At 42.1% G+C, this 12,324-nt stretch overlaps 1 protein-coding gene across 1 annotated transcript in view; it reads right to left on the bottom strand.

Annotated features, from left to right (window-relative positions):
• LOC129836142 (insulin-degrading enzyme) overlaps positions 1-12,324 on the bottom strand; it is a 39,430-nt gene that overhangs the window by 9,774 nt on the left and 17,332 nt on the right. Inside the window, exons 13-19 of the mRNA XM_055901975.1 lie at positions 8,584-8,706; positions 8,022-8,104; positions 7,576-7,720; positions 4,768-4,878; positions 4,443-4,563; positions 2,018-2,109; positions 1,326-1,437 (exon numbers count right to left, since the gene is read on the bottom strand). Of these exons, the coding sequence (XP_055757950.1) occupies positions 1,326-1,437; positions 2,018-2,109; positions 4,443-4,563; positions 4,768-4,878; positions 7,576-7,720; positions 8,022-8,104; positions 8,584-8,706 (787 nt within the window). The remainder of the gene's footprint in view (positions 1-1,325; positions 1,438-2,017; positions 2,110-4,442; positions 4,564-4,767; positions 4,879-7,575; positions 7,721-8,021; positions 8,105-8,583; positions 8,707-12,324) is intronic.

The raw sequence follows: 12,324 nt of genomic DNA, 5'->3' as shown, positions 1-12,324 counted from the left end.
GAACGCTGAGCTGTAGTCAATGAATAGCATTCTCACATAGGTGTTCCTTTTGTCCAGGTGGGAAAGGGCAGTGTAGAGTGCAATAGAGGTTGCGTCGTCTGTGGATCTGTTGGGGTGGTATGCAAATTGGAGTGGGTCTAGGGTTTCTTGGATAATGGTGTTGATGTGAGCCATGACCAGCCTTTCAAAGCACTTCATGGCTACAGACGTGAGTGCTACGGGTTGGTAGTCATTTAGGCAGGATACCTTAGTGTTCTTGGGCACAGGGACTATGGTGTTCTGCTTGAAACATGTTGCTATTACAGACTCAGACAGGGAGAGGTTGAAAATGTCAGTAAAGACACTTGCCAGTTGGTCAGTGCATGCTCGGGAGTACACGTCCTACACGTTCTCACGTCGGCTGTGGAGAGAAACATAAGATTACAGTTTTTAATATCCCGTTGGTAGGATAGAAGTGATTTCAGTTCGTCCCATTTATTTTCCAGCGATTGAACGTTAGCTAGCAGAACGGAAGGCAAAGGCAGATTAGCCACTCGTCACCTGATCCTCACAAGGCATCCTGATCTCTTTCCGCGAAACCTACGTTTCCTTTTCCAACGAATCACAGGGATCTGGACCTGGTCGGGTATCCATAGTATATCCCTCGCGTCCGACTCATTGAAGAACTCCTCGTCCAGTTTGAGGTGAGTAATCTCAGTTCTGATGTCCAGAAGCTCTTTTCAGTCATAAGGGACAATAGCAGCAACATTATGTACAAAACAAGTTACGAACAACGAGAAAAAACAAACAAAATAGCATCGTTGGTTAAGAGCCGATAAGACAGCAGCCCTACCCTCCGGCGCCGCCATCTCCAAATCCTGCTCCGTCCAAAGGTTAGTTCAGTTTGTGTTTTCAACCCTCTGTCCGACTCCTGCTTCAGTTCCAGGCTGGCTGGCCGACTGGATCCAGGCCCAGAAAATGATCCAGGATGTTTCCAGGAGGCCCAGACAGCCATGATTTTCCTCTCCTCTGTGCTCAAGTTACTTAATGTCATTAAGAAAAGAGTGGCACAGGCACTGTGTGTGTGTCGTGGTGCTGTGTGCCTTTGTGTAAGAGGTTAAGGAAAAGTGTGTGTATTGTATTGCCTAGTAATGTCCGTTTCCCCTTTGTGAGACTTTCTCCCTTGGACATTGGAGGAGCATTAACACTGAGGTGGTACACAAGCACAGGTCCTGACATAGGCCAGACTGTTGAGTAAGAAACCTTCAGCATGGTCACAATGGGGACAGGCATGACTGGAAGTTACATGAGGGTGAAGGGAGTGATGGGCAGTGCACTTGGCCTACCATCTGGCACCTGCACCTCCCTGTAGCGAATCAACTGGCTTGGTAGGAGGGGCTTGGTGTGGGCTTGATTCATAAGTGTGTCCTCGACCATCTGCATCATGTCTAGAGCAGACTGGAGAAAGAGAGATCGAGAGATCAAAGTGAGAGGTGCAAATGACAAATCAGTGTTGTAATCCACCTTTTAAATGTGTCAAGATACCTCCTTTCCATAGCAGATACATATCTATAGGGCCTTCGACTGAATCGGAACACTGCTATAATATTCTGTCCATGCAGTAAAAGCTCTATCTAAGGTAATAGGAGTCCTGCAGTGCACAGTGAGTCTCTATGGTGATGAAATGGACCATTGCCCCTGCTGGTGCATCCAATTCCCTCTCCACTAGACTGTGACATCCCCCTACTGGGCACCATTACCAGACATAAGGGAGACTGTTCGTCGGTGGCTGGGATCTTTTATAAAGTGTCATTTGATCGGAGGATCTTATCAGGGCTCGACAGTGTGTTCACCTTCTGTGACACTGCTAGTGGACAGATAAAAGCATTCCACTTAAAACCTATATGGGAGAGGAGAGGCTAACCGTATAAGCAATTATAGAACATATCCACATTCCATACATCAAACGTCTTGCTGTGTGTGTGTGTCTGCTATTTACAAACGAAGTCTGTCCACTGGAAGGTAACTTCAAACTCACCTCCTTGGTGATGTTGCCATGGAGAAGGGTCTCGATGTGTAACCGTGACAATAGTTGAGGTATGAAGGCCTTGAGGCGGGGGAGAGTGACATCTGGAAGACAGATTCAGACTGGAGGAATCAATCACAGAGCTATCATTCTAAATCTATAAAATTCGGGCTAGAACAGAATCAAAAGCATCAGTCATGCGGGCTGTTGCTGCCCACCGCATAGCATTCCTGTCGCCAGCGCGGGCAGAAATGTACGTACACACTCACCCAAACGTGAAGACATGCAGACACAAACACAACACACTTTCCTCTTCGCGTAGGTGTCTGACCCAGATTCATTCAGATAGTGGTGAGAGGTGGTGGATGAGCAGCCAGGGAAGAGTGACTGGGGAAGGGTGGGAGGATAGTGGGGAAGGGGTCACACAGCAGTAGCTGGTCTAAAAACCAGGTACAGGGATCTGTGAAAGTCTGGAGACCCAGAGATAGGCAACAAGGACACTAACTAAAAACATAGGCACTAGGTCGAGCTGGGAAGATACCAGTATCGCGATACTTGTTAGTAAACACTACGCGGATTTAACTTCTTTAGGAAAACAGCCCTAATGTTAGAAACAAACATCAGATTTTATTTGTCGCATACACATGTTTAGTAGATGTTAGTGTGGGTGTAGCGAAGGGCTTGTGTTCCTAGCTCCAACAGTGCAGTAATACCTAACACACACAAATTTAAAAAGTAAAAAAATGTAATTACGAAATATAGAAATAATAGGCAAGTCCAGAATATAAATACATGTACACGGAACAAAAATATGAACGCAACGTGCAATAATTTACAGAGTTATTGTTCATATAAGGAAATCAGTCAATTGAAATAAATGCTTTAGGCCCTAATCTATGGATTTCACATGACTGTGCAGGGGCGCATAGGCCCACCCACTGGGGAGCCAGGCCCAGCCAATCAGAACGGCTGAGAGTTTTCCCCCACAAAAGGGCTTTCTTACAGACAGAAATAATCCCCAGTTTCATCAGCTGTCCAGGTGGCTGGTCTCAGACAATCCCGCAGGTGAAGAAGCCAGATATGGAGGTCCTGGTCTGGTGTGGTTACACGTGGTCTGCGGTTGTGAGGCCGGCTGGACATACTGCCAAATTCTCTACCAAATTCTATGGTAGAGAAATGAACATTCAATTCTCTGGCAACAGCTCTGGTGGGCATTCCTGCAGTCAGCATGCCAATTGCACGCTCCCTCAACTTGATGGATGATCTTGGCAAAAGAGAAATAATCTGGTTTGCACTTGGTGGGACTGTCATTTGTTTTTCAACAGGACAATGACCCAACACACCGCCAGGCTGTGTAAGGGCTATTTGACCAAGGAGAGTGATGGAGTGCTGCATCAGATGACCTGGCCTCCACAATCACCTGACCTTAACCCAATTGAGATGGTTTAGATGAGTTGGACCGCAGAGTGAAGGAAAATCAGCCAACAAGTGCTCAGCATATGTGGGAACTCCTTCAAGACTGTTGGAAAATAATTCCTCATGAAGCTGGTTGAGAGAATGCCAAGAGTGTGCAAAGCTGTCATCAAGGGTGGCTACTTTCAAGAATATAAAATATATTTTGATTTGTTTAACTCTTTTGGTTACTACATGATTCCATATGTGTTATTTCATAGTTGCGATGTCTTCACTATTATTCTACAATGTAGAAAATAGTAAAACTAAAGAAAAACCCTTGAAGAGTAGGTCTGTCCAAACTTTTGACTGGTACTGTATGTGATGTATAGACACCATGGACAGTATGTGGATTGAATATATAGTATATCTGAAGAATACATGGATAGAATAGTATATGTACAGCAATAGTTGAGTAGGATGGACTTGGCTACAATACAGTATATATGAAATGTGTAAAACAGTATGTAAACATTATTAAAGTGACCAGTTATTTTGTCACCCAGAGTCACAATGATTTATTTTCCAAGCCATCCATCACACACAATATTTTACCTAGGGCAGGTTTTTTTTTCAAGAAACAAAGAGTTTGGTCTGCTTCGTGTTTTTATTTTTGACATGGAAAAAAATATTGCGATACTGATATTGTCACAGCCCTAGCACTAGGCAGGTGAAATAGGGACAAGTTTGAGGTAATAATGAAAACAAGACAGAAATGCAGTCTTTTCCCCAAGGTGAACTCGGCCTGAAGTGTTACACAGGACATTGCGAACGCATAATGTACTGAACGTACAGACAGTACATCTGCTCCTCTTCCTACGGTGAGGTTTTTACTGCAGAGAAATGACTGCAGCTCATGGAGTAGCTCAAACTGGCTCAGCATTCAAATGAGAGTGGGGGAGAGATAGGAAGAGAAGAGTATGTACGCGTTCCCGTGTGTGTGTGGGTGGGTGTGTGGTGTGGAGATAGAGAGAGAACGGCTCACCGTCCAGAGCCTCCTTGAGCTCGTCTTTGGTCCAGGCCACCTCTGTCATCAGCAGACGTAGGTAGTACATGGCATGCTGATGGGGTTGCTCCGCCCTGAAGTTGTTCAGTGACCTCATATACTGGAGGAGCGGTCAAAGGGCAATAAAGGGGTCAACGTTCAGCCCAATCATATCAGGGGCCAAACATAATACAAGGGTAGTTTGTGTGCGCCATGGGGTCAAACACAATATCAGAATCAAACAGTCAAAAACCAACATCAGCTTCGATCCGTTCGGATTTCATAGCCTGAGTGGTTTTAAACTGGGCGGCGGGGCTCAACTTACCGCTTCCTTGATGATGTCAAAGCGTTTCTCATCAATCTCAAACGCGGCCATCTTTTCAATGATCTTCTTCAGCAGGATGTGCTGCTTGTCATTGTAGCCCTTCACTGAGAGCTGTGGGAAGCAGATGGAAGGAAGAGCGTGAGAGAAAAAAAGGTGAGCATATCTTGATGTGGCATAGAGCCTGTAGGAAAGAACAGTAAAATGTGTGCAGATGAATAAACAGCCCCATCGGTTAGGGAAACTAAAGGAAGTAGTGTTTTAGACCAACCTCCCCAAAACTCTCCTCCTGCCCTGGCCCTTCCTCTAGGACAATGACTCCACTCAGCGTAATGTCAACCACTACTTGTCAAAGAGGACACGGAGTGCTGGCTGAGTCCTGAGTACAGTCTGTGAAATGACCCCTCACACACACACAGCAGAGAGAGGCAGGCTGGGCCATGAAGGTTCCTCTGCTGTGACTTTCACTGACCGCGCTAGCATCCACGCTAATGACTGTGACATCACACTAGCCCGTTAGCACAGGATGCCAACCCTGCATTGCTGCCACTGCAATGGACATATTATGGATCTGTAGCCAACTACTCAACTCTACAAAGCAAGCATTGCTGATTACCATCAACTGCAAATGCATTACCCCTTATTCATCGAGTTCTGTGACCAACTAACAATAAGTGATGCAGTGAGTAGTGTGTGTATGCGTGTAAATTTACCAAACCAACCACACCGTGCATAGGCAGAGCCCAGTCAAGGTTATATGAAGCTCTGCAATATCCTCCAAACATTCGGGCCCCTTCATGAATCGGAAATACCCTCAGGCTACAGTGTTTCGCTCTCGCAATCACCCTCTACCTCCCGTTTCTCGTTCTCGCTGACACACACATACTGACACCAGTTAACTGTAAATCTCTTCCAACATCATTACCCTTGATGAGTCCCCAGTTAGTTTGTACCGACGCAACTCTATTACTGGTAAAGCTCTTAAAACCTTAATATAATGGGGGGGAGAAACTTCATAGAATTAGCTAGGTATGTGTGATTGGCCGGACTGGAGAATTCAAAGCATAATTTCCAAAGTATGTAGCATCAACCCACGAGGGATTAGCCTTTAAAATGTATAATCTAAGTCTTAGGTAGTCTCTTATTTATGACCTTGGTATCAGATAAGTGGTAAATAACTTAACAAGCAGGCAAAATATCCTCATGACTAGTACTAGGCTTCCTTCTGCACACAAGCCACTGTTTCACAGAGGTAGGCCTAGCTTGGATGTTAGCGGTCCATTTAAAGAGTGAAACCAAACCACCACAAACCAAAGTTAAAAAGGAGCAGAGTGTGTGAGAGAGAAGACAAGCATCATTGGGCAAAAGGGCAACTCGATTCTACATTAAACAAAAAATAAGCAAAACCTAATTCCAATACTAAGCGATATGAAGTTTTTCCAGGACAAATTCAAAGGAGCTTGCAAACACTATTAGCTATACGTACAATGCCAGCTCCAGTCTGTAACCTGCTATTGGAATCATGAGTCAGCAGAATTTACAGTACCGATACATTTTTCAAAGGATAAGCAGTGTTTTCGGCTTTATTCCTTTAGGACTTGTGGAGACACTTACTGTTCTACTATCTGGCTGACATTGACCGCACAGAGAACTTCAAAATGGATGCCAAAGATGAAATAAAACTACATTTGAGCGAATGTATGAAGTTCTATCTAAGTGTATTAGATGGGGTGTGTTTTCGGAGTGATTCAGTGAAATCAACGGGGCCAAACGTGTCCTTCAAGACGGGCAGTCTGCTGATATTATAGTTCATATTTTAATCCAGACCTGATCAGTTGAACTTACCCTGTTGTCAGATAAGTATTGGATAAATTCATAGTTGATGTTCAACTTCATATCACTTAAACGGCATTCCTTGAAGACTACATTTGGCCATCCTTGCAGTGAAACCCCAAGTCGCTACATAAACGGACAGAACATAGGAAGGGGGCATCTAGGACCTCCCCATCTTCCTACAGACAAACTAACACAGGAACAAATGACGTAGATAGACGGAAAAGACAGTCTTCCACACTTAGAACCTCAAGATGGGTAAATAAGAATTTGTTTTTAACTGGACTGGCCTAGTTAAATAAAGGTTCAAATTAAAAGATGGGCCCTCCCTCGTTCTCCTAGCTGTTAGGGGTGCTGACAGACGGATGCTGAACTTACGAGGATAGCATTCTTCCCTGAGGCTACCATAGACCAGCCCGGCAAGGCTGGCTGCATATGTATACTCTTAAATCATCCTTCAATAACCTGAGAAACAGATAAGTCATGTTGCAGTGTAGGGGGTCGGAGTATAGGTCGTGACAAACAAAAATGTAATAAACATTATTTTTGGTAGGGAAGGTGGGATAATGTTTTCAAAAAGACAGAGCAGGGTGAGAAAATTGATTAAGAGGAGTATGTATATGCAGCCTCGCAACCAGCTTTTCTGTCCACCAAGGAGGGATGGAGGACTTTGCCACTAAATGCTATGTAATTCTACAGCTACAATTTTTTAAAATAAAAATACTGTCTATCTCTGTCTCACAGAGGACTGTACCAAATGGCTATTTAAGTTCATACCCAAACAGTGCCACCATGAATGGGAAACGAACAACTGTCAAGTTTTCCGACGAGGCAGTTTCGACGGACGGAGAAAGGAAAGATGAAGAGGATGATGCAGCCAGGGCTGATACGAAGGCCCCGGTTCAGAATGCATGAGGGAGGAACCGATGGGTTTGGGATCGTGGCGGCGTGAGGGCGATGGGAAATTTGGATACTTACATACATCCCATAGATGGTATTTTGGAGGTCATAGCTCAAGCCGGCGAGCTCGGCTGCATATGCATACTCGTTGAGGGAGTCCTTGAGGAGCTCCAGGTACAAATAGGCCATGTTACAATGTATTGGGTCCACATAAGCAAACGGGCTGTAGGGAAAAAATGGCAGTGATGAATCAACTGTTAGCTACAACACAGCTAGACATCTCTCCAAATCACTATCCTTGAAAAACAAAAAAGTAGCAATGTTGCTTATACATTGATTGATTAATTCAAGGGAAGGGATCAGCAGGACAAGTGAGTTCCCATGTGTTCCTTCCTAATACGATTTCAAATAGCAGTACTTGAGTCCTATAACTACAATAGTATGAGTATGAGGAAAATAATACAAAAGATGTATCACATCATCCTCTCATAAACTTGAACATGGGCTGTGGTTTGTCTACCAACCTGAAGAACTCAAAGTTCAGGCATGCCTTTGGTAGGAAAAACTTGTCATCCTGCTTGAACCACACCTTGCTCATAGCGGTGTCCTAGGAAAAAAAAAAATGCATGATTACATTAGCAACAGATTCCAATGAGGAGAAAGGGCATGCAAAAAGTACTACAGCCTGATATCTTCATATACTCGTTTTTAAGGAGGTAGATTAAATCTCTACAATTGCTTATGAACTTTGTTGGGTTGTGAACCGCAGTCAACAATGTACTATAATACTGAAGCTAATAGCTCAAAAGAGATTCCAACCTGCCAGCAGTAGTTACCACGTACATCCTCTGATCAGAACACCTTGACAACAACAGTACTAAATACTTCACATCTCAATCCTGACACCCGTTTCCTCATTATCATATGAAAGCTAATGAACAAATTCAGACACTTGAAACATGCAGCTAGGCTTTCAGTTCTGTCTAGCTGCTTGGTGAACGAAGTAAAAATAGTTTGTTAACGCAACACCCCGCCATTTTACATTTTAGTCAATTAGCAGATGCTCTTATCCAGAGCGAGGCTTACCTTGATTAGAGTGGGGGCGGAGGGAGAGTCCTTCTCCAGAGGGTAGATTTCAAAGCTGGTGGGAATGAACTCGTTCTTCATGGGCAGCTTGAACTTGCCATTGAGGTCAGCGTTTCCCCATTTCTGAAACACAGACAATTTAGCTAGTCCTCCTTGCTAAGTTATGGGTTGGGTAGGGAATGTATTGATACACGACTAAAGGCTTCTACACATCTATCCAACTACAGCCAATAAACTATAGATGACACAACTAAGACGAACTGTCCATGGCAGATTCTACATGACACAGGATCAACTATGTCCAGTGGCAACCAACTACACACTAGGGTTTGGCAGTATACCAGATGTTGAAATACCCATGGCATGAATCACAATACTGTCAAAACCATATATTAAAACTTTTTTTACTTAGCTACTTTTATGTGAATAGCTACAGGTTACAAGAAAGCAGATTGCGTTCTTCATTTAAACAGTCACATTATTTTTCATTATAGGGTAAATGCATTATAATTGAATCATTTTTTGACAGCATCCCTTTTGATTTAAATAAAACATTTCATACATGTCTGGCCATGGAAAAAGTGGTCAGAAAGTTATATATTTTTTAACCTGAATACCAAAACATTCAGGTGATAAAGGTAGTCAAAGTTGACCCATTTTGGATACCCCACTATACCATGAGACATCCACCTCCTCATCACCTGAAAATATAGTTAGGTTGAGTTTGATATCATTAAAAGCTTACATGTTTTTGTGTTACGCCCGCTATCGGTTGAGAAACAACATGCTCTTGAATACAGGGCGGGTGTCATTTCAAATCATAGAAATAGAATGGACCTATCCCTTCAGACAACTTCAGTTTAGCTGGTATACCATTGAAATTGACCTTTTGACTTCTAATTACTAACAAAGATGGTGTTCATGTCTATTTTATTATCTATATTATAGGATTCCTATGGAGGATTGACACTAATTTAAAACATATTCCCATTCATGTCAACATTCACTGATGTGTAGACCTTCCAACCATCTTTGTGGTACCATTTGAAAGTAGAAATTTCAATTTGAGTACATTTATCAGCCAAAACATGACACCAACCCTGTATTCAAGAGCATGTCTCAACTGATGGCCGGGTACAACACTAACACCTCAGATGTAGAATAGGGTCTAAACTACAACATATGCAAATATGAAAAAAAATCTGACTTGACGCGATTTTTGATCATTTACGTTTAAGGTGTAAAAAAATATATATAGCTTGACAACCCTCTTTGTAAGCTTTTAAATGATATCTCAACTGTAACTTAACCTGTGATGAAGACATGGATGTCTCATGGTATGGTGGAGTGTGCAAAATACAGGTCAACTTTGAGAATCTTTTATAAATGTTATATCTTGATTGTTTTTGCATTCTGGTACAAAAAGTCACTTTCTGAGAACTTCTACAATGGGCAAAAACATTGAAGGTTTCGTTCAAATCAAAAAGGGTGCATTCAAAAAGTGATTGAATTCAAAATGGATTTATAAAGCTTGCTGTAGTTGCCCGAAACATCTGATTGACCCAGTCACGTTTTGTTTACAAAGAGCACAAATGGAGCAAGTTTCATGATTCACTGTTGTACAGCATACAGGAGGTGATCAAGTTATATAATTCACTACTAAATGTTAGGCAAAAATTGATGAATTTTTGGACATAAGACTAAAAACACCAGCAAATCAGCTCCAAGTTATTTACATTTTGGAAATCTGTTCCAAAGTTTTCCCACGTATAATAGAAATATGTACAGTTTGTGATCTCACACAAATGTAAACAAGGTTTGAAATAATTATATTTGTCAAATATTTTAACTGTTCGGGCTTCTTGCGGTCAATTTCCAGTCTACAAATTATTTGTAATTATGTCCCGGCCCCCTGACCATCCGTTCAAGAATAAAATCATCCCACGGCTGAATCTAGTTGATTATCCCTGGTCTAAAATGTGCTACATACTCTCCAGCTGTGCATTTGGTTTAACTTAGCTAAGTGGCTAGCTAGCAAGATCAATAGATTCTTAACAGCAGAGAATATTATCTGTCCTGAATCATTAACTCTCTCCTGAATCAGATTTTTTTTATGCGCATATCTAATATTTCATATCTAATATTTGTTTTGTATGTGCAGCAAACTGAGTAGCCTTCTGAGATACTTGTATAACTAACTTAATGAGCTGGATTGTCTGTCTTTGTAATTGGTTTGTTCGCTTGCGTTCTTCAGCATTTAGCTAGAATCCGCTATAGGAATTCTCTAGTACTTTGTTAGCATTTTGGTAAGAAGCACATTGGGCTTTTAGGGGTATAAAAAAAGTATAGCGCCCCTCTGTGTGCTATGCAAGTAATGCAGTCTACCGTGATACGGTACAAGGGCGGTATAAAAGCAGGGATTTTTCTGCCATTGAAATCCTTGGGCGGGCCACCTAAGCATTTTTCCGGGTCACCCATGTCCAAACAGTGTAAAAAAAATATATATATAAATCTAATACATATTCCAGGATGGAAAAACACTCAGTGTAAACTTTACGGCTAAAACCAGATACAAAGTACGTAGAAGAGACAATGGGCCTTTATATTTGTTTTATAATATAATCTGAGAAATAACAATCTAGACAGTCATGGAGAATTGAAAATTCATTGTTTTTGTAATTTATCAGTATTGATTTTGTTATTATGTTTGAACAAAAGAACACTGCATTAGCCATGGGAAAAATTCATGAAATTGGAGGAAATTAGCTTTAAAACTGCAAAATCTCAGCTCAATGGCAAACTGTAGAATTAAAGGAAATTAGCGGAAAAATGCAAAAGTGTCCACACTGTCAAGATGACACCTTTAAAATTCAGCAGCGCCGAAGGGACGGCCACACCCATTGCCACAACCCCTGCCATAACCACCACATAAGCTCCTTTTTGATTTTAAAAAACTCCTGAAAGGCATGAAAATCTGGATTACAAGGCTGATTCTTAAAAAAAAAAAAAAAAAAAAAACATCCAGATTATTTTTTTAAAAAACATCCAGACTGTTGTGTTGGCTGTAGTTAGATACAGTGCCCTTGGAAAGTATTCAGACCCTTTGACTTTCTTCACATTTTGTTACGTTACAGCCTTATTCTAACATTGATTTAAAGAAACTGATCCTCAGCAATCTACACACAATACCCCATAACGACAAAGCAAAAACAGGTTAAGAAATGTTTGCAAATACCTCAACATACGTATTCAGACTCTTTGCTATGAGACTTGAAATTGAGCTCCGGCGCATTCTGTTTCCATTGATCATCCTTGAGATGTTTCTATAACTTGGAGTCCACTTGTGGTAAATTCAATTAATTGGACACGATTTCACACACCTGTCTATATAAGGTCCCACAGATGACAGTGCATGTCAGAGAAAAAAAAAACAAGCCATGAGGTCGAAGGAATTGTCCGTAGAGCTCCGAGACTGGATTGTGTTCAGGCACAGATCTGGGGAAGGGTATCAAAACATTTCTGTGGCATTGAAGGTCTCCATCCTTCTTAAATGGAAGAAGTTTGGAACCACCAAGACTCTTCCTAGAGCTGGCCGCCCGGCCAAACTGAGCAATCGGAGGAGAAGGGCCTTGGTCAGGGAGGTGACCAAGAACCCGATGATCACTCTGACAGAGCTCCTCTGTGGAGCTGGGAGAACCTTCCAGAAAGACAATCAGGCCTTCATGGTAGAGTGGCCAGACA

Source organism: Salvelinus fontinalis, chromosome 37 (assembly GCF_029448725.1).
Source record: "Salvelinus fontinalis isolate EN_2023a chromosome 37, ASM2944872v1, whole genome shotgun sequence".
NCBI classification, from domain to species: Eukaryota; Metazoa; Chordata; class Actinopteri; order Salmoniformes; family Salmonidae; genus Salvelinus; species Salvelinus fontinalis.
The sequence above is the reverse complement of the archived record's forward strand: the minus strand, read 5'-3'. Positions and strand labels throughout refer to the sequence as shown.